General features: G+C 37.3%; 1 protein-coding gene across 2 annotated transcripts in view; it reads left to right on the top strand.

Moving 5' to 3' along the window:
• Positions 1 to 13,524: 13,524 nt before the first annotated feature.
• The window catches only part of LYST (lysosomal trafficking regulator), a gene marked incomplete at its 5' end in the record, with an annotated part of 67,711 nt that continues 58,887 nt past the window's right edge, over positions 13,525 to 22,348 (top strand). For both annotated transcript variants that reach the window (XM_081997200.1, XM_081997199.1), the window contains 3 exons: positions 13,525 to 13,716; positions 16,053 to 16,143; positions 19,403 to 21,485. In XM_081997200.1, the coding sequence (XP_081853326.1) occupies positions 13,525 to 13,716; positions 16,053 to 16,143; positions 19,403 to 21,485 (2,366 nt within the window). The remainder of the gene's footprint in view (positions 13,717 to 16,052; positions 16,144 to 19,402; positions 21,486 to 22,348) is intronic.

Raw genomic sequence — 22,348 nt, 5'->3', positions numbered from 1 at the left:
AAAGTATGAGAGCATGAAGTAATAAATGTGATGTTGGAGGAGAGAGCTCCTGGTTCGTCAAACTTCTGACAGTAGAAAAAAAATCTTTCTGCTTTCCCAAGAGAAAATTGGGAAGATGAAATATCAGAAGGAATTGTTCTACCTAACTTGTTAGGTAGTGCCAAATGCAAGGCTTCATTGGAAGCATTAAAACTAATGTTAACTTTGTCCAGCTTTATTTCAGCAAATGCTTGACTTCATCTATTCTTCTCTAGTATTGTGGAGGCATTTAGTGAAGATTTATATTCCTTGAGGAGATAAATGGCAAAAAGCATAGAGCTAGATCTGTAAACCTCAGTAAGTAACTGATTTAGTTAGACTTTAGTGTGTTAACTAAAGATGAGGAATGAGTAACAGAAACAGCAATCTGAAGGGTTGAGTAGTTCTCAATGTCTTAATTCTGGAAAACAGTGTATTAGTAAGGAAAACACTTAAGACCTAAGGAGATGTTCCTGATAGCTCATAATTGTATTGCAGGAACTTATGAAAGTTCAGCAATATATTTTTATTACCATTTTTCAAGAGTTGAAATTTGTCCAGTTTTGATTCAGTAATTCAAACAGATACTGAAATGGTCTTAAAATTAACCGAAAAGTGCGAATCTTTTATCTTCTGCTTCTCTTTCTATTAGAAGCCAAGAGAGTTTAACAATCCTCATTTCAAAGAATTGAGAGCAAACATTCTTATGACTTGTGGTAGAGAAAACAAAACAAAAGCCCCAAACCGTACAACTTTGTGTGCTACCTGAGGTACATACTTATCTTTGTATTACTTGCATCTGTCAATTGTAAGGGGAGATTTGAGTCCCTGAAGAGCATGCAGTTATTTTCTTGATTTGTATGTTTCGGTTAACAAAAGATCAAAGGAAAGCAGAATTTTTAATTCAGACAAAATGCTGAGAGGGTTGGGGGGGGTGTCTTTTCAATTCCAGAAGGTACTCCTAATTAATCTAGAACTATTTTTAGAAGCCTAAATTGCTTCAGTTACAAAGTCTTGGAGTCCTGCTAAATCCTTAGCATTTGCAGAATAAATTATCATGTGATGTTTGGTTTCTGAAAATGCTACTTGGCTATGTATGTAGCCTTCATCTGGCACACTTCATTCATCTTCCCAACAGTCTCTCAGCAGTGTAAAATCTTTTGTGTGTGTGCATATGTAATAGACACCTATAGTTTGGGGACTTCTTAAACATAAATTTTGGCTATTTTTTGCATTGTGGATGGATTTAGGGTTTTCTCCAGTGGCTCAAGATTTTCTTAAGTATTTGTTTATCTAGTAATATGTATACTGAGAAACTTCATACTCAGTCATTATGATGTGAAACAAAGTATAATTATTGATTATAGTTTTTCTGTTACTGCTTAACTAATTTTGAGTGCTGTTTAAGCTTCAAGACTAAAATAAAAATCCTAGCTGTTCCTTATTTTTATTCCCACTGGAGAAAAAAAATACCTGAAGTGAGGTGTTCTGGGAGTCATTTTGCCTGTAGTTCTCTTGTTGATTGGGTCTTTTGGGGCCAGTTCACTGCAAGGGTGGGTCAGCACTGCTGGAACAAGTGCCTCTGCTGTAAAGCCTGGGAGAAGTACAGGGTCTGTTTCCTTAAACAACCAAAGCTGTTTGCACTTGGTAAAGAAGCTGGCAGACTGAGCTCAACAGGAATAAGTGTATGAAACTCAGATATTTAGGTAAATGATTTTTTTAATACCACTATCAGAATTGCTACATGCTGTCTTGTCTGCATCTGATTACTATTAGAAAACATGGACTTAATTGACCAGTTTTAAACTCCCAGAAGCAGATTTATTCTTCTGCCCATTAATGACCTCTTTTTTTAATCTCTGATCATTGGCCTTCCCCTTTTATTTAATTGCTCTTAGTGGGTGCTTTAGGCACAATGCCAAAATTTATCTTAAGTTTCAGGAATAGCCTTTACTCATTCATATCCCTTCAGCAAGAGTGCCTCAAGATACTGTACAAGTTTTTTAGCCTCTTCTATCTCTGAGTATTGGCGCAATCAAAATGCGTACTCTTATAAATTACAAAAAAGATTTGTATGGTCCTCCAGAAAATGATTTGAATAGTACATTTGTTCAAAATAATCTCCAGGTAGATGCAGTGTGGTCTACATACTTGTAGCATGGTCACAACTACAGCATTTTTCCCAGTTGTATTGGAGACCATGCTATCTGCCATACTGCAGATTAATGTAAGAGGGTATTCATAAAGTCTGCCTGGTCTTGCAGGCTTGGCCTGTGTAGGCTTGTTATGGGAGAGGCCCCAAACTTCTGAGATTTGCTTTCTGTGGTAGACTGCTGCTTTCCTTTCACTCTACAGAGTCTGTGGAGGTCTAAATCTTTTAGATTTAGTCATTACTGTGCAACTATGGCTGTCAAGGCTTGCTCTGTAGTCTGTTTGGGAGGTAAGTATCAAACCTAAAGCTTAGAAGAAGCTACTTAGGAGTATTACCTGTATATATTTTAATTTGGGGAAGAACTTGTTGGCACTCTTTGAGTAGTGTTCAGAACAAGGCTTACTTGGGAGCTATGCCATTTCAGACTTTTCAACTGCTTGAATGTTTCACAGATCTTCATCCTTCAGTTTTCTTTTGGAAGAATTTATGTATCTTTCATACCTTATTTTCTACAGAGGTTCTGTCTTGTGGTGGAATATTTGTCAGTTCCTTTCTCTAGTACCACGTGTTTCTTACAGGTGGTGTCCTCTGGCACTTCAGATCTGCAACAGATCCTTGTCTTCGACTCTGCTAACAAAGCTTGTCTGTAGCATTTTCATGGTATTGGTAACACCTTGGTATTCTTCAGGGCATTTTAGCTGGTTTCTGTGATAGCAAACAAATTTGTTTCCAAGACAGTTAGTATTGCAATGATTATCTTTGAAGGTCCCCAGCTTTCCTTGTGCCTATTTTAAGGAATGTTTATTCTGTGTCTGCATACACTGGTCTGAAATATGAAAATTTTAAATGAACTGGAATGTATTTAATGTGGCTAACAACTATATTGTAGTCACTGACTTTGGTTAACATAAGATCACAAGCTAAGGATAAACTTGAGTAGAGCATATGTGCATGGTTAATACATTACACAAGCGTAGGTGGCTGTTTGAGAGCCTGTCTTTCATTAGTACTGTACTATTTTATCTTGTAGATGAATCATCTCATCTTTTAACTTGATTTCAGGCTCAGCAAGAATGCCTTCACAGGTGTTTCACATTGTTTGACTAAATAAAATTCCATGTTAAGTTGAGAAGCTGTCCCAAAGTACTTGTGTTAATATGCAGCGAGCCTGTGGGATTCTTTGACATTAATTCTGTCTCAGTGATATTTCATCCAGACTCAAAAGGAGAAAATTGTTGACAATCTGCTAACTTGTAAAGGGGATGCAGACTTTCATAGCTCAAGGCAAAATGTGGTACCCTGCTGAATTTTAGCTAGAAGAACTTTCTTAGCATTGATCACTTAACCTCTGGTGCCTTCTTTGTAGCACACAGTTGGTATTGCATTGCTCTGTTCCATTACAACAGCTTGCATTGGTCATTATTACAGTGAGCACTTCTTAAAGCTTTGCACTAAAGACTCCTAAAAATCTTAATCTAATCTAATATTTTTTCCAAATAGGGGTCAGATATGTCAAGTAGGTATTTATATGTGGAAAATCTAGGGTGACAAAACTAAAATATTACAATGTTCTATCTTTCTGCCAACAGATTTTCCCTTCCCCTTTCTTACATGATGGTACATGTAGTCAAAGTTTTTGATAGTGTGTTGTACAAGTAGACAGTTGGCATTTAATTCTAGTCCCCAAAGTAATAGTACTTTCCAAGAAGTAAATATTAACCAAGAATAAGGTTTGCTGGTGCTATACATGTTAAGTTTAACAAATTCACTTTTTAAGCATCCTGAAGTTACAGCTATGTAATAAGCTCTGCTTGTAAAAGCCCTGTCATGAGTTACACAGGTAATACAAATTAGTTTTTTTGCAAGTAGGCTTTAAAATGATGAAGAACAAATAATGATGTGAATGCTTCACAGTCAAATAGGACAAGAAGTTGTAGTTAAGTTGAATGTTGATTAAATGCTGTTTGTGTTTCACTGCTGTGAATGTTTCAGTAGCTTATGATGTACCAAAACTGCATCAAAAGTCACTGAATTGACCTTGATGACACATACTTAAATTACTCTCCTGACAAATTAGACCAATTAACTAAATTAAAATTGCTTACAGAATTATGCTAGAGATTTCACGTCAGACATGGAAAGCTGTTGTCCATGCTTCAGAAGGTGTTATGTTGTGGATGTGGTGTGGGTGAGGACAACTAACACTCAAGAAGAACTAGGATGAGAGGGGGATCTTAGCCCTCTCAATCTCTAAAGCTTGCTAGGTTTGAGTTATATGTAGTTTGACCTATACCATACTCTAGTACAGATTTTGCCATATATTCTCTCCCTGAATTGAGGCCCTGGTAGGCTAGGACCGTTGCTGAAATCCTATGTATGTTGCCAGTAGCTTCATCATGATGGGTGTCAGAAGCAGAATATTCATTATAATCATAATGATTATGGTTTTAACCTTTGGAATTACAGATCTCTCAAACATCATACAAACTGTGTATCCTCACCTTATTTGTAGAGCTCTGGTGCATTACTTATATGTGGAAAACTCTGCAGTTAGTTTGCATGTGAGCTGGTTTCCTTTTGGGCCACTCGGATCCTGCATCACTTGCTCTTTTCTTGTCAAGTTCTCTCTTCCAGTTTTGGTAGTCACTGCTTGGTCAACCTTTTTAACAGAGTTTATTAGATCTTGATGTTGTTCTTGCCTTGGTATCCAGTCACTTGTGTGCTGCTACTAGTTAGTCTTTTTATAGTCAGTGGCAACCAATAAATTAGAAACTTGCTGTTTTGAGTTGACAGTCTCCATTGGCCTTGTAGGACAGTCTTACGCACTTCAGGGCCATTAGTAGGTTTTCCATTTAAGGGACTGACATCTCTGTGTCAGATACACAGAATAATGAAATGACAGTATACAGTGGAAACACTAGGGATGTAAATTACAATTCATTTAGAAGTAATGTCCTAAGATCATACTTTAAACTGTTTAATGGGAAAACTGAACTGTAGGTAAATAGTGGGTTTTTTGGTTGTATGTAAACAAGAATACTGTATGTATGTTAATCTCTTATACCTTTCAGACTTGTGCTTCTATCATTTGTTCAGAGCTGCTGTTGCCAGTAATTTTGCTAGAGAAGTGAGATTCTAGAAATAGTCATATTGGAGAGAGCAGACTTATGGGTCAGAATATATCACAGGAACCAGATGAAACTCTAGCAAATACATTTTAAGTTACATTTGAAAAAATACACTGGCCAAGTTTGGGAAGTGTAGTCTGGAACAAACTTGGTGCCCAAAGAAATGGCCCACGATTTTCATTTCTAACTGATAAAAAAAACACCGAGGCCTGAAAATACATGGTAAATGATAATTTGGCGGTGAGAAAGGGTTTGGGGTTGTTTTTTTTTTACTTACCTCACATTCAGTGTGGTACACCGCATGTCTGGGTCTCAACCAGAAGAATGACATCTCTGAAACCGTTTGAGAAGTTGACCTGCCTGTACATGTCATGCCACTTTGTGTATCTCTAGGTGCCTATTGCCTTGGGTATGTTTGCTAATTACAGGTTTGCTGACTTGTTTATATATATCTGATAGGTGTTTTGGAAAGTGCCTGTTTCTTTAATTTGGCTAAATCTAGCATAGCATTTGATGTTGTTTGCTTTTTACCTTGGCAATCCTATTCTACAACAGGAATCGCTAGTTCAGCCATCCATGTCAGTGTTTCCTGACCATACACAACATGAAAATGAGTTTTATGTCATTAAGGACCCTTTTTTTAAGAAAGCACAGATAACATAATTCCTTAAAATTCTGTCTTTTTTTCAGTGTAAGATATAACACTTTCACATCCACCTAGAGGTAGAAATTTTTTAATTCTCAGGATTGTATAAACACTGAGCTTCATGGGTTAAATTTTGTTTTAATACCCAGCAGCAGAACATAAGTAGACTACATACTTATAAGAGGCTTAAGATACATGTAGAATCGGGATGCTCAGACTTCAGGTACTGCAAGATGAGCATCACATGTAGGTGAGGTGGGAGTTAAATATACTTTTGATTTTACATAGAAGTGGCATTAGTAAGGTTATACATACATGAACACACTTGTATATGCAGCAACACCATTGCTCTGAAGGTCTCAACATACTTTTCAGTGTTCATTAAAATAATACTTGTTTACAGTCTTCTGAACTTGACACACTTTTCCCTGGTTAGTTAAAAGGACAATGTATGTGTTATTTATGTACTAAGCATTTTTATTTTCCATTTTTTCTTCTGGGGAGAGAGATTCTGAATAACTTGTTTGGAAATAATATCGATCTAGTGGATTACGCTGAAGACTAAAAGCTAATTATGGAACTCCTTGATGACATAAAGGACTTTGTCATAAGTAGAACTGTGCCAAGAAAACTGACATCTACCTGCAGTCTTATGATAAATTCTATGTTAAGAGGTGGTTTTTTGTGTGCAACCTAATGGCTGGAGCAACACTGCCTTAGTATGTTTTAATAGGTTGTCTGCTTCTGTAACCCCAAATAGTTAATAAATAATACCAAAGGACAGAGCAGAAAGTGGCTGGAAATAAAGAGTAAGTAGGAGGTCTTCTGCGGAGCGGGAGTGTTGTATGTTTTGAGAATGAGCCAAACTTGAAGTGTCCTGCGTTTGCTTTTGTTTGCTGGTGGTTTTGAATATCAGAGTTGTTGGATGGTTAGCGAATGTTCACTGCCTTTTTTAAGCTATGCTTTTGGCTAATCGCCTTGCCTTGGTTAAAACAAGGCATCAGAGTGTCTCAAGCTTGCTGTTGATGCTCTGCTTGCATTGCAGGTTCTTAGAGGCTTGTGTGTTGCTCCTGCTGTGTAATCTCTTTTGGCAATGTCAGATGGGTATTTACTTCTAGCCTGTTTGAAGTTTTGAATGATATCAAAAGGGTAGAAAAGGAAGAATGCTGATTTCAGCAATGCATTAGTTTGAGGCTTTACTTGCGTTTCATCACCAAGTACAGACCTGCAGGCAGCACTGCAGAATACGTTCCAGTTTTGTTCCAGGCCATGCTAGATACGTATTTCTCTATTGCACTCTCTCACGCTCTACTTCCTTTTCCTTCTCCAGTTTGCACAGAGGAGTTAATCGTAGTGGTACTTTAGTTTTATTGTTAACAAATTTTCAGAAGGCAATCAAATTTGGTGTCTGCTACTAACAGGATAAACTTAGTTTCTGTAATAAACATGGCAATCTGTGCTACAATTGCAAAAGCCTATTATGGAGTGTCTTAGTGTTCATAACGTGTCAATGCTCTTCATCATGACTTGTTGTCCTCTGCTAACAGAAGCTTGAGCTTAAATTGAAACTTTAACTCCAAAATAAATGATTAAAAACATTGGTGATACAATCATTTTAACGTTAAAATCATCGAAGACATCACAAGCATGTTCTCCAGAGCACAGAGGTTGAGTACAAGCAATGAGGTTGGGACAGGTATTTGCTAAATGGAATGAATACTGTATAAAGTAAATGCAGCATTTATTGGCCACTGGAGACTTGCATACCCATATGCTTTATTCTAGAGAATGGCTCTTCTACAAGTTTTGGAGTGGAGGCCAAAAGTGACTGGATTGTACAATGGCTTATAGAAACTATGTGTTTTTTTTCTCTGAAGTGTCAATTTTAATAGATATTAAAAATGCAACTTCGTTGTACTCTGTACTCAAAAGGCCTTGCAGCTGTGCCATGCCTACCATGTTTGTCTCTTATCTGAAACAGAAGACTAGGGAAGGTAAATAAACTAACAACTTCATGTTGCTATACCTTCTCTACTCCTCTCTGCATGATCTGTAAAATAGCTTTGTGTAAGTTTATTTTTCTTACGAGACTGGCTGTCACTCCTTTAGTGCAGGAAGATACTCGTATAACCTGGTAGCCAAGACTGCTTTTATTGAAGATTACATAGTGTGCTACAAGAAATTAAGTGTTGCAGGTGGCTTATATGTGCCATGCACACCTTAGGTACGTTATCACTTCGTTTCACTCAGGCAGTCAAGCCTGACTATACAGCTGTGTGAACAGCACTCAGTAGCACATTCATTTTAGACTGATACAACTATTTACTAACGAGCAATTTCACGAACTTTATTGACATCTACCTCACAACAAATAGAGGTGGCTTAAGTAGCTCCTTTTTTGCCAGTACTGTAAAATTAACATTAAAAAATGTAATAAAAAGACTGTGGGGAGGTAGGCTTATTAGAGCACTAATTTGGACTGTTGTGTGAACTGGAGACCACCACCAAACTTTCTGCCTCTCCTTTACTCTTGCTGTAGCGGTTGGACAACAGTTACTGAAAGTAATTTAAATTAGTGTTCTGGGATTTTGACTTCAATTGGCTTAGTACTGTATTTTATTACAAATGCTGCTGTAGTAATTTAGTAATTACTAAAAAAAAAGTGTTATTGTATTACTGGACATTCCAGGCCTTTCTGGGCAACACATTACTGAAAAACATAACCAAGTAAATGGTCTAGTTTACTCTCACATACAGAGTACTAGCTCTGACCCTAAGCTTTTGTTGCATTTTCTTCATTCCCCAAGTAGCGCTGGTGTTGGAGATAACACTATCTAATCAGTAGCACTATGTAAAGTTAGCATATTCATGATTCAGTATCCAAGACTGCTAATATCTGTCTTATTTTTAAGTTTTATGCTTTAAATTATTTAAAGAAAGATTTTGATCTTTTCTTTCAGAGGCTTAAAGTCCACTGAGGTAAGTACAAGGCACTCCTGTGCTTTAAGATGCTCAGATAATGAGAAACTTCATAAAAATGGAAATAAGTTCAGATAAAATAAAAGTTTCAAGTGCAGGAAATAGGTTTATACTACAAGAGCAAATAGGAAAGGAGTCCCTCGAGAGCTGGTGCAGAAAGGTGCCAGAGGGCAGATACGATACGGGTTGAATTATGAGGATGATAAAGATGGGCATGAAGAGGGCAGATTATATGTGAATGTCAGATCATTCATGGTTAAGTGATTTATTTTGTAAAGCTTGTGGATTTTTTCTTTTTAGAAACAAATGCTACCTAGCAGGGATGTTTTTTATGAAGTATGATAATCATATTATTCTAGAGGGTGAAATGGAGTTTAAGAATATGATTTTTTTTAATTCCACCCCCCGGGCTAGCATGTCAAGCCCTGACATATTTGTCTATTCCAAAACTGTCCTATTGGGACTGTCAATAGCAGTGGTGAACTGAGATTCTGGTAGGTTTCTTTCTGTTCTCTTACAGCTTGGTTCATGTGTGATGTTTTAGGTTTTGGGGTTTTTCCTTAGTTAAGCATAAAGAGAGGTGAAGGCACTCTACCTCAGTACAGATGTTTTGTGTAGCATCTGCTTCCATATTGCCAGGCACCACAGCAGTTAAAGATGTGTCACGTCAAACAGAAGAAAAATTCTGCGTCAGAGTAGTTCTTACTTAAAGGAAATTGGCTGGCATACTTTCTTGGAGCAAGATGAAATGCTGTGCTGTGTTGGGTATAGTATCAGTGCATCACAATCTGCAACAGAAAGAGAAGGTGACAAGGAAGCTGAAAACTTAGAGTAGGGGTGGATTTGTTGTTTTTTTAAAAAAAAAAAAAACAACAAAACAAACCCAAAACCCCCACCTCTGTGGAGTGTTTGCTATGTTTCCAGACACATTTGTGCTGTCAGTCTGTTTCAGAGCTTAATTGCAGAAAAAGAAATAGGTACAACTGAGAAGTAGCTAGCACATGTTGGAATGAATCCTTCTTTTAGAAGTGCTTCATTATCCAGGATGGTATCTCTTTACAATTTCTTCTGTACTGTAGAATGAGAGCATCTTAATTCCTCACCAATTATATATTAAATTCTTGCATTAAGAAGACATTCTTGATATCTTTTTTCATTATCATCAACAAAATAGTACTTTATCTTACAACTGATGTTGAGAATTCACCCTTTTGGAATGTGTTAAATCCATGTAACAGTGCAAGCAATGCAGGAAACCTGGAGACTGAAGTTTCAGATGGAAGGACACTAAAACATGAGGGACAGCATATTTTTACATCTTCTAATAGTCTGGTACAACTGCAAAAACACTATCTACTGAAGCTGTTGAGCTGCGATGAATTGTGAATGTTAGCTGTATGGAGAAGTTGGTTTTCTGTGAGTCTGTGGATGAAACATGTTCCCAAGCAGTCAAAGGGGGGGCAATTTTTAGGAGCTTGCCTGGGGTGTTTCTCTCCTTCCTTAAGGAGGTCTTTCATGTAATGTTCATGCTCATCACTATTTTAAGTTTAAAGTTGAAGCTTTTATTTACTTGCCACCTGAGAATACTAAAATAATGAACTTAGTCTTTTTCTTCTTTCTCTTTTCCTATCCTCATTTCTTCCCCACCCAATTAATTGTGGATATAATAAATGTCTTCTGAGCAGTCACCTAGATGCCGTTGTAGTTTAATGTTTTTGAGGCTTTTCTTGGTTACTACCCTTCGCATTCCCATTGATAGCAAATGCATTTTTGACCCTTTACCATGTCTAGAGAATGAGGTTTTGACATTTAGACTAGCTTGTAACTGGAACACCCCAGTTTGTGGATGCTTCAGTAAATGTGGGTTCGGACAGTTCACCTTTGTATATGTCAGTGGATGTAACTTCTGAGAATTTTAGGGCATTATTAGAAACTGGACTCAGTTAAAATGTACTCAATGGCACCAAACAAAAATATTCTAACACTGGTTTAAACAAACTGGAGTTAACTATAAGGAAGACTGGTAAGGAGTCCTGTTAATGTTGAATGGCTAAGTAATTAGCACAAGATTCGAAAATGGTATCAAAAATGCTCAGAGGCTGCAGAAATAAACATAATCTCTGCAGTTATTGGTGCCTCTCTTCTAGGAAACAGCAGAGGAAGTATTCAGGTAGGCAGACAAAACTATACATTATGATTTAAAGCATATTTAAGGAGCTCTTCAATCTTGTTTAAGTAAACAAGTATTTTGGGAGGATTAAAATAGATCTTTTCTTAGACTGAATACACTCTAAAGATGTGAGGGCAGTGTGATAACTAGAAACTTGAGTTTTTAAAATGAAAAATTAGTAAATCCTTTGACAGTTTAGCTTACAGCAAGGAATATGGGATGTTGGGGCTTATGAATGAATGCATGCTCTCTATAGCAACATTTTCCTTGAGTTGTTACAGAATCTTTTTGCCCTTTGTGCAGAGCTCAAAAAGACAGGGCTGGCTTACGTAGCTTTTGCTTTGTTTTTTTGCTAGAGCGTATACTAGGGGTAACTGTCTTGTTCTTTCTGGCCATTCTTATGTGAATTGGGAGATGGCTTCTCTGTATTGTTACCTTAGTCTTTTCTTCATGACTAATTAAAAATAAAACAGGCATAGTTTAAAGTACTCCTCTTAGGAAAAAAAAAAAGGTGCATTCCTTCTTCTGATCCTCTGTTGGGACTGGAGGGGCTTAAAAGGGGTAGGAGAGAAGAAGTAACTTTTAAATTGCTTTAGTGGACTGTCCAGAGCAGATGCAATACTGTTCCTTTCCAGTTTTACCTACATCTTCCCCCGTGTGTAATGTAAGAAAGATTGACTCTCTGTCAAGACAAAATAGAAAGACAGATTTAAAATGCATTACGTCAGCAACTGCACAATTCAGTTTTGCATACTATCCATCACTTGTACCTAGAGCTACAGCTGCTTCAAGTATTATGTATGCAGCTAGTGATCACTAAAAATTCATACTGTTTCTGGAGGGAAGTGTTTAAACTCGCGTACCTAGCTCATTTTATATTTTAAAAACTAGTGAACTTTCTTATGTTGCCTTATATGCACCAATTATTTTCTCTAACAGGATTTTGGTTGTGCATAATCATAAAATAGAAGTGAAAACTAAAGCTTTATACCTCAAAAAACCCCTCAAGGGCTCTTCATAAATGTCAAATAACCAGCATAAAATGAGGTTTTTACATCATGATTAATATGCAATTTCTTTGTTTTATTTTTTCTTTTTAACAACAGGTGAACCCAGGGTGATATTTCCAGAACATATTTGCTTTATCTTCCAGACAGAAGATAAATGTGTTAAGCTGGCAAAGTAATTCTGGTAAGAATTTTCCTATTACTTCTACAGTGAATGTTATGATATGTATAAATATTCAGTTGTGCCATTAAAAGGAGCTTTCTGTACCATTAGTGCTAACAAACTTTCTCTTTCTTACAAGGTCTTATTTTTTACCTAGTAAATGCTTGTTTTTGTTTTGCTTTTCTCAGTGATCCTCTTGAGTTTTCTACAGCTGAGTCTTACACTCTTGTCTTGTTTGATTTAATATTTGTTTTAAATGTCTCAACATGTACTAGTGCTGACCAACTGAAGAATGCTGTGGCATAAGAGAAAACAAGGAAAGTGTCTTTATAAGATAGTGAATACACAAAGTGTACGAGTGCCTTGTGTGCATTATCTAAAGTAAAATTAATCAGTTTGGGCATCAGTACCAATGCTTTTTGGTATTTTCTCCTGAACATATGCAGTAGAACTTTATCTTGAATGAAGTACACTACTATAGTGACTGCCACCCACCAAGTCTTGCTTGAAGGAAAACGCTGGGAGAGCTGTTAAATCTAAAGCATTGTATTTCTGAAACTCCCATATTTATCTTAACTCGCTAATTTTTTCCTCTTGAAACAATCTGCATACTGTTGGAATATATAACATGGTAGAAGATAATGTGTTAAAACTATTAAAGAACATGTTTCCTGTACAACGGTGTGTAAGAGCTGCTTGTTTTCCCTTTGTGCTTCAGGTCAAATACCTTTTAGAAGCAGACAAAGGTTGAAGGTCACATCTAGGTTACAAAGCAAAGCTGAAACGAAATTATTAACTTTCATTTATGCAGTGGGACAGGAATGCTGTGGGTCATGGGCTTTTATGTGATAAATTTATAAATTTTAAATAAATGAGGTCGTGGGCTACTAGGTAAAGTTTCACTACAATAACTGAAATTCTCTAAGCTCATCTTTGCCATGCCCTTCCACACTAGATTGGTGTATTGATTCTTTGGTTCTACAGACGCTCCATTCTTTGTGGGGATGGGATACAGGGAAGAAATGCTCCTCTCTGGAGTGTTATCCCTGGAAACATTCCAGGTCAGGTTGGATGGGGCTCTGAGCAACCTGATCAAGTTGAAGATGCTCCTGCTCACTGCAGGGGGGTTGGACTAGATGACCTTTCAAGGTCCCTTCCAACCCAATCTATTCTATGATTCTCTCTTCACCAGTCTTCTCCAAAAGGAATGTATTTTCTGATGGATTTAATTTCTGTACTTTCCTCTACTTACAGCTCAGACATGAGCAGTGCCAGTAACTCACTGGCACGGGAATTCTTGACAGATGTCAACAGACTGTGCAATGCAGTGGTACAGAGGGCAGAGGCCAAGGAAGATGAAGAAGAAGAAAGTCATATGGCAGCACTGGGACAATACTTAGTTCAAGGCCGTGGGTTTATTTTGCTTACCACACTGAACTCGACTATTGATCAGGTAATAGTTTTTCTTACCTGGTTATAATTGTATTGAGCTTTGACTGTGTGGGTTTGTCTGGCTCATGTTCTTCCTGGTGCTGGTTTTCTTGCCTTTTTATGGTAGTGTGTATGAGTTAATTGTGAAGACGAGACATTCAAAAGAATATGTTGCAGTTGCATTCTGTCCTTTGGCAAGAACAGAAAAAGGGGGAAAAAAAAAGCTAATCATATATCTGTTTGCCAGCTGATATTGATGGTTGCTAAACTTTTGACTAGTTAAGGCACATGTGAAGCTCAAGTGCAGTAGCTGGGTGAAAAGAGGCAATAGGTTAGAATTTTCAAAAGATGTGAGTTTTTACTGAACCTGCAGTACAAACTGGCAGTTTTTAGTTTGAGAAGGTCCTCCTGGTTTAAGGCAATGAAATAAAATTAAAATACACACCTTTTTATTTTGCTTATGGGCCATGAGATATATCTTTGCTCTTAAAGTAACTTGCTTTTGAACATAGTAGAAAATAAATATTTTGTAACTTCAGCTCAAAAGAGAAAGCATTTTAGAAGCCATGATCAGTATATATTTTTTATATAAAAAGTCCAGTACACATCCCTGTAGCTGCAGATACCAATTTCCTTCTTTTTTCTCTTCTCCTGCCTCTTCAACACTCTTGGATATGTACTAAGCAATGGGTAGGATGAAATGTGTATTAAGTCTTGTGCTTTGAAACTGCAGAACCCAGTGTTTAAAAATAATGAACCAAGTGAATCTTGGTTGAGTTTATTCAGCCCTTGTCTTAAGTGAGGTCAGCTATTAATGCTGGTCAAATTCAGCTTGGAGGTTTGCTTTTGCTTCATGAGATGACTTTTGCTAAGACTCCAGTCAGGTCTGGCTTGGTTCTGGATTCCAGTAGGTGTGCTGGCTAAATAGTAAATCCACAAGACTGCAACTATATGTAATTGCTAAGAAGAATCCTTACCACTTCTAGAGCTGTGGGGTTTTTTAGATGTCACTTGAGTTCTGCATAGTTGATGTTAATAGAGGCTTCAGGACTACAGCTGCTGGAAGAACAGCTAGCTTTCATGCAAGAAGAAAATGGGGGATTCCATGAGCCTCCCCTCCAATAAAAACCCACTTCTGAAGTAGAAAGGGAAAAAAGGTTGTGGCATTCTTCATGAACATCAGCAATCCAGCAATTATTTCCTAAGGAAATATGTTTTTTAAGAAGGTGAGGGAGGAACTTGATTAATGAGGAAAATCAAATTCTGGAAGTGTACCACTGAAATTTGAAAAGTTAGTATTTTGCTTTTCCTAGTCTTATTATTGTGCTTTGAATGCTGTATTGCTCATTTCCATTTGTAATTAATTTGTCTTGCTGAGAATACCTTTAGTAGCAGAAGAGAGTTGGGAGAATGACTTTGAAAAAGCTTGGTTTTCAGGTCTAATTGTATTGTATCAATAGTTTTAGATTTTTAAATTTTAATTTAAATCAATAGTCTCATCAGACAAATATTAACTATTTGTTATATGGTTATAGAGCTATATAGAGAGTATGTATTTTTATATATATATATATAAAAAATATTTAAGTTGCTTATCTCCATACATGTTAATGTCACTGCTACCTGGAATTTTTGGAGAAGGATGTTGCTTCAGCTACATATCCCTGAATGATGTTAACTGCCAAAATGCTCATCAACTTTGTGTTTGAAAACTTTTTATCTTTAGGAATGTCTTTGAATTCTGTGCCTTCTACTGTTCCTCTCTGCATTAAAATTCTTAGTGTATAAGTCTTTAAATCCCAGTAGGAATGGGTTTTTTTTAGTGTTTATTCTGTTTGGTTTTTTTAAGAGTAAGCTTCCCTATTTCCTCCCATAAAACTTCACTTTTCTATTGTGAGTCAATAACATCTCTTGATAAATGTTAGCTTTTTGCATTTGCTTAAAGGTGTCATTTTAGAGAAAGTAGAAAGCTTCCCGTAAAGTTCTTCAAAGCTATGTTTTTTGGAACTACAGAAGTTTCAAACTTGTCTTGGGTTTCATGCTGGCTTTGTTTAAATCAACAAGTTATTTGCTTTTGACTTTTCTGGTTTTGTTCGTTGGGTGAGGAATTCTCTCAACAAAGACGGAGTAGGTGAGTTTTGTATAGAAACAGTTGCAGAGATGTAATAAATATCTCAAATGCTTTCTGATTTGCTCTAGTTAATGATTATAGCACTCTGCAGTTAGGTAATTTTTTCAGTGCATAAAACAGCAGAAGGGCATAGGGAACCAAATGTTGAATAGCTTTGTAAATTAAAGAAGATTAATCTATTTTTTTTAAAAGTACACACTTTTCTTTCTTTTTTGTTCCTAACATAGGAGCTGACATGTCGGGAAGAACTTCTGACCCTCCTCCTGTCACTTCTGCCATTGGTGTGGAAAATCCCTGTTCAAGAAGAAAAAGCAATACGTATGTTTTATCACTTACAGTATTAAGGACCTAAAAGAAGTGGTTTCTGTATTACTACTGAGCATTAGACTCCTGACTAGAGTTCATTGTAATACATGTCCTCTTAACATAGAATGAAGATGTGGATTCTGCAGAGAATTGAAACTCAAATACCAATGTACTGTTAGCATACAAGGAAGATTAAAATTGTACAGGGAAGGTAAAGGCTCTTGGTTGGTGTGATGTGCAATACTCACATTACTGTGTAGCTGAACTTGATGGTGGTGGGATTTTTTTTCTTTTCAGGTGATTTGTTGGGGAAAAAGAGTTTAGAAAGAATATAGGATGGCTTTGCACATGTGAAGTGTTTCATGATGAGTAAAAGGGGAAAACATCCTGATTATTTTTAAAAACAAAAAGTGATACATGCTGACACTAGAGACAGAATGAGACAGACTTTTTCTTCTGAAATTGAAGAAAAGGGAAGTAGAGAATAAGCTTAAAGCCAAAGAGTGGACAACAGTATGAAAGAAGTGCAATGTTAGCAGGGAGACAGGCCCTGAAAAATAGAGTAATACTGGATGATTATGAACAGAACCAGGCTGTGTTCGTCAGAAAATACTATGTTCTGTGTCAAACTGATGTGCTAATTGAGGAATTAAATCAGAAGTGTTCCACTGCCAGAGTCAGTTTAAAGTGAATTAAAGAAATTAAAGGGATGATACAAAATAAACTCTGCAAAAACTGAACCAGGAAATGGCAGCAATTTGTTTGGTTAGTTTTGGGCTCTTGCATTTGATCCATTCTTTTCCCTGTTAGAGGATAAAACAAAGAGGACGAAACAGATGAGGTTACCTGTCTGTTCGAGAGAGTTCCTAAGGATTCTCACCTGAAGCTCTCCCAATGTTTTTTTTGCTATTTTAAACTCCTGCAAATTGAAAGGTTTTGTTAATGTTTGTAGACTTAGAGTATTTAAAGTGCCAGTTTTGAAGCACTTTATATAATAAAACTTTCCTGCCGGCTCAGTTGCATCATTCTTTCATGCTCCTGTAAGCATGATTGAATTAAAGAAACATTTTGGTTACCTTATGAGAGCTTAATGACTTCTCCAGGGTTAGTTTAAAATGCTGTTGTGTAAATAAGTTTTAAGATGTTCTGGTTTTGCACTCTGCGTAATGTACAGTTTTTTGCTTCTACAAATTTCCCCCTCATAGTAGTGACGCAGTAAACGTGATGTGTATCCTGATGTATCACCTGTATCCTAACAATGATGTATTGTAGTGCACAATCCCAGTTGTGCACTAAGAACTCTTATTTTTCTTGGACTGAAATAAATCCACCCGTATTAGGCAGCTTTTTTATTTCTGTGTGGTACATATCTGTCCTGGTTTCAGCCAGGATAGAGCTGGTTTTCCTCACAGAAGCTAGTGTGAGACTGTGTTTTGGATTTGGGATGAGGAACTGTTGACAATGTGCTGATGTTTTGGGTTGTTGCTGAGCCGTCAAGGACAGTCCAGCTTCTTGTGCTGGCCTGCCAGCGAGCAGGCTGGGGGTGCACGGGGAGCTGGGAGGGGACACAGCCGGGACAGCTGACCCAGACTGGCCAAAGAGATATTCCCTACCATCCGACGTCATGCCCAGTACATAAACTGGAGTTGGCCGGGGGGGCGGAAATCGCTGCTCGGGGACGGGCTGTCGATCACGGGGTGGTGAGCAATTTCTGTATTGGGCATCACTTGTTCTTATACATTCCTTTGTTGGTATTATCATTATTGTTCCCTTCTTTCTTTCTGTCCTATTAAACCGTGTTTATCTCAACCCACGAGGTTTTTCCTAATTCTCTCCCCCGTCCCGCTGTGGGAGGGAGAGTGAGCGAGCGGCTGCGTGGTGCTTAGCTGCCGGCTGGGGCTAAACCACGACAATATCATTTGCTTGATAAAGTACTTGTGGTTGATTTCCTGCCTCCAAAGCAGGTGTGATGCTTGAGGAAGAAACAGCAACTATGACTTTATGAAACAGCAAGGCACAATCATGATTCCACATGGAAGCATCTTGTCTTTCAGTTTGATTAATGATTGTATCTATTCTGTGGGCTTTTGAGGTTTTGAGGGGAGCTGTAACTGTTAACTATCACATTTTTCTAAACACTAACCTTGCACTAATACTTGCATTTTATTTCACTTGCCAAAGCTAGTGAGATACCTATCCATAGTTTAGCCAGTGATGTTATCCCTTTATGCAGTTCTGTCACTATTTAAAAATGACTATGGATTTTATGCAGGAATATACAGACTTGAAAGTTTGTCTGGGCTTGGTTTTTGTGGGAATATTCAGTACCCTAAACATTATTCTTTTCCGTGTCCCTCATGTCCCTGACTATTTTAAAATCCACTACTTTTTATTTCTGCTTTTTGTATTTGGAACAATTAACACTGAAGTAGAGACTGAAGTGTGTATGCTTGAAGATCTGCACTGTTTCTCAGAGAATTTATTTTTCTGTCACTACTAGTATGCTAACAATTTCTTTATGCATTCTAAGAGGACTGAGTGAATGCAGCTAGTTCCTATAGCAGCTGAGTTGCAAAAAGTGACAAGTTGAAAAAGACCTTTCTTCCTCCTCTTAGAGGTTTTTATTCACTTGTTGTGGGATAGGGACATTTGGCAATGCTTATACTGAGACTTTGAATATATCAAATGGCATACACAGAGTAAATACTGCGTGAGTAACTGGCTGGAACTGCTTCCATAGCAGAAATCTGAGTGGTGACCTGCTGATTAGTATTTTACTTCTACTTTATTAGTATGTCTAACTTATCCAAATTTAAATTGAATGTAACTAGAGGCTTGTGGCTATATTGTTCCTTTATATCCTATTTCTAACAGGCCAAAAGATTTCCAGACTAAGCTTTCTTCCCTTTGCTTACCAGAAGGTAGTTTCATCTACCTGGATAACATCTTTTATTAAGAGAATGGAATAGTTATGCCTACAAAAAAGTTTTAGGAAACCCTCTAGCATGTTTTTTTGTCTAACCCTAGTTAGAAAATGAACTAATATGTCTAGGCTTTGAAAATAGCCAGTGTGGTTCCCCAACATGAATTGTTGCTGACTTTTTTTTTTATACTGAGAATGTCAGACATAGGTATATGCAAAACCATGATACAAATTTATGTCATATTTTTAATATGAAAGAATTAAAACTATAGACTTACATGTAAAGCATTTTTCCTAATGTTCCTGAGTTTTCCTTTAATGTTACTTCATTATCTGTCTCTTCAACAGATTTTAATATACCCTTTATGGTAGACATATGCCTGACCAAAGAGAACAATCAAAGTTCTGTGAAATCTACTCAGGAAAAACTGGGGTTAGATGGAAGCACTCGTTCATCTCTTCAGGCTTCTGTAAAATTAAATCCCCGGTCTCGAAAAAGTGGACGTCTGCGTAAAACCACCCATCGTTATTCCGTGAGACATGCAAGAAGATCTCAGCTGTCCACTTCAGATTCAGAAGGCAATTCTGATGACAAGACTACTGTAACAACAAAACACAGACGCTCCCAGTTACTACAACCTTTTTTAACATATCCAATTAGGGACAGCTACCTTGTAGGTAGAAGTGATTGCCTACCTGGGGAAGTGGTACCAAATTCTAATCCTGATGCTCCTAATGTAGAAAATTCCAGCCAAATTATTCCAGTACATGAGCTAAACCCAGAAATTTTGAATGAGCCAGCTGCAGGAATTGCTGAGAGCAACATGGATAACTCTCCTTTTGACTTATGCCATGTCTTATTGTCACTCCTAGAGAAAGTGTGCAAATTTGATATTACTTTGAATCACAGTTCTGCTCTTTCAGCTAGTGTGGTGCCCACATTGACTGAGTTCTTATCAGGATTTGGAGGCTGTTGCAATGTAAGTAGTAACACAGAAAATGAAGTTTCTGCGGGGTGGACAGAAGAACCTGTGGCTCTGATCCAAAGGATGCTCTTTCGAACAGTGCTGCATCTTATGTCTTTAGACATTAGCAATACAGAAACAATGCCTGACAATTTACGAAGAAATTTAACAGACTTACTTAAAGCAGCATTAAAAATCAGAATTTGCTTGGAAAAGCAACCTGATCCTTTTGCTCCAACATACAAGAAAACACTACAGCAGCCAGTTCAGGATGAATTAGTATTTTCTAGATATCGTCACAGAGCCTTGCTTTTACCTGAGGTTATAGAAGGAATCTTGCAGGTTTTGATCTGCTGCCTACAAAGTGCAGCCTCCAATCCATTCTACTTTAGCCAAGCTATAGATCTGGTTCATGAGTTCATACAGCATCAGGGATTTAAGCTATTTGAAGTAACAGTGCTTCAAATGGAATGGCTGTGTATGAAGAATGAAGGAATAACTGGGGAAGCCTCAGATCATCTGAAAGCCCTGATCAACAGCATCATGAAAATAATCAGCACTGTCAAAAAAGTGAAATCAGAGCAGCTTCATCAATCAATGTGTACAAGAAAGCGGCACAGACGGTGTGAGTACTCCCACTTCATGCATCACCACAGAGATCTCTCTGGGCTCTCTGTATCTGCTTTTAAAAACCAAGCTTCCAAAAACCCCTTTGAAACTGCTGATGGAGAAATTAATTATCCTGACAGATGCTGTTGCATTGCTGTTTGTGCCCACCAGTGTTTGCACTTGTTGCAGCGAGTTTCTTTGAGCAGTACTTGTGTTCAAATTCTCTCGGGTGTACATAATGTAGGAATATGTTGTTGTATGGATCCAAAGTCTGTGATCGTCCCATTGCTTCATGCTTCCAAGTTACCAATATTAAAAAACTTTCAACAGCACATATTGAACATCCTTAACAAGTTTATATTGGATCAGCTGGGTGGAGCAGAAGTTTCTCCAAAAATCATACAGGCATCATGCAATATATGTACTGTTGACTCTGATCAACTTGCTCAGCTGGAAGATGCCTTGCAAGGCAACTCTAGTGATGCTGGTCTTGCATCTAGTTCCTCTTGCAGAGTTCAGGGAATTCTGCCCAGCAGTGGATCTGAAGATATGTTGTTAAGATGGGATGCACTGGAGGCTTATCAGGACATTGTTTTTGAAGAAGACAAATTACGTGGCATGCAGATTGCAAGCCATATTTGCCACTTAATTCAAAAGGGGAATGCAGTGGTCCAGTGGAAACTATATAACTGCATTTATAATCCTGTGCTTCAGAGAGGAGTTGAGGTAGCTTGCCATGCTCAACAACTTGGACTAACTACAGCTGATAAACACATATGCAGTTGCCATAGCCAGTGTTTGCCTTCTGAAGTACTTCAGATTTATTTGCAGATGCTCCCTGTGTTGCTTAAATCAAGGTTGGTTGATTTTTGTGTTATTAATGGAAAGCATGCTAATTATGTACAGAGCTTTGTAGATTTGTTACTGATCGGAATGTAAGTTTTATTTGGACTATAGGCTGCACTTGAATATTGTAGGGGTGGCAACAAGATAAATGCTTTAATAACATAAGATTTAATCCTAGATTCATAAACCATAGAAAGTGAGGGTGCTTTACTGATGAGTTATGGTCTTTAACAAGCCAAAGCGTGTAGAAAGAAGTAAATATTTGTCTAATGTGATACGCTCTTTGCCTCTTCACTCCTCATGCTAAAGTGAGTCAGGAGTGTTGAACAGATTGACATGTCACTTTTCTGTGAGAATTAGACTACTTAGTTTTCTGATATGTTTTCCTTTTCCCTCTAGAATGGTCTTCATAGCAACCACTTTCAAAAATAAGGCTTGAGAGGTTTACTTGTCCTGAAATAATTGTTTCCTAATTTACAAAATTTAAACATAGTTTTTTTTAAAAAAACAAACAGGAACTTCCCCCCCCCCCACATTCTTCCAAGGTGTGAAATAGAAACTTTATTTATTGTTGAATTGGTGAAATAGTTGTTTAATACAGTATAGGGTTTATTCAGAATATGAATGTGTCCTTCCATCCAGGAGAGATTCTGATCTTTTCTGTTAGTCCTGATAGACTGAAGTGAATTTACTTGGGCTAAGACTATTGCAAAGAACAGACTAATATTCCAGTTGATGTAAAGATATGTCTAATACATTTTTAACTTTTATCCTAACCTAAACTATATCAGAAGCTATTAATTTCTGAAAGACCATTTAGTGGCGAAGAGGCAAGAGAAGTAAAGTTTATATTAAAATCAGTTTAAAGTATCCT

This window comes from Phaethon aethereus (assembly GCF_964289735.1).
Source record: "Phaethon aethereus genome assembly, chromosome: 3".
NCBI lineage: Eukaryota > Metazoa > Chordata > Aves > Phaethontiformes > Phaethontidae > Phaethon > Phaethon aethereus.
Note: the sequence above shows the minus strand (reverse complement) of the source record. Positions and strands in the feature narration are given on the sequence as shown.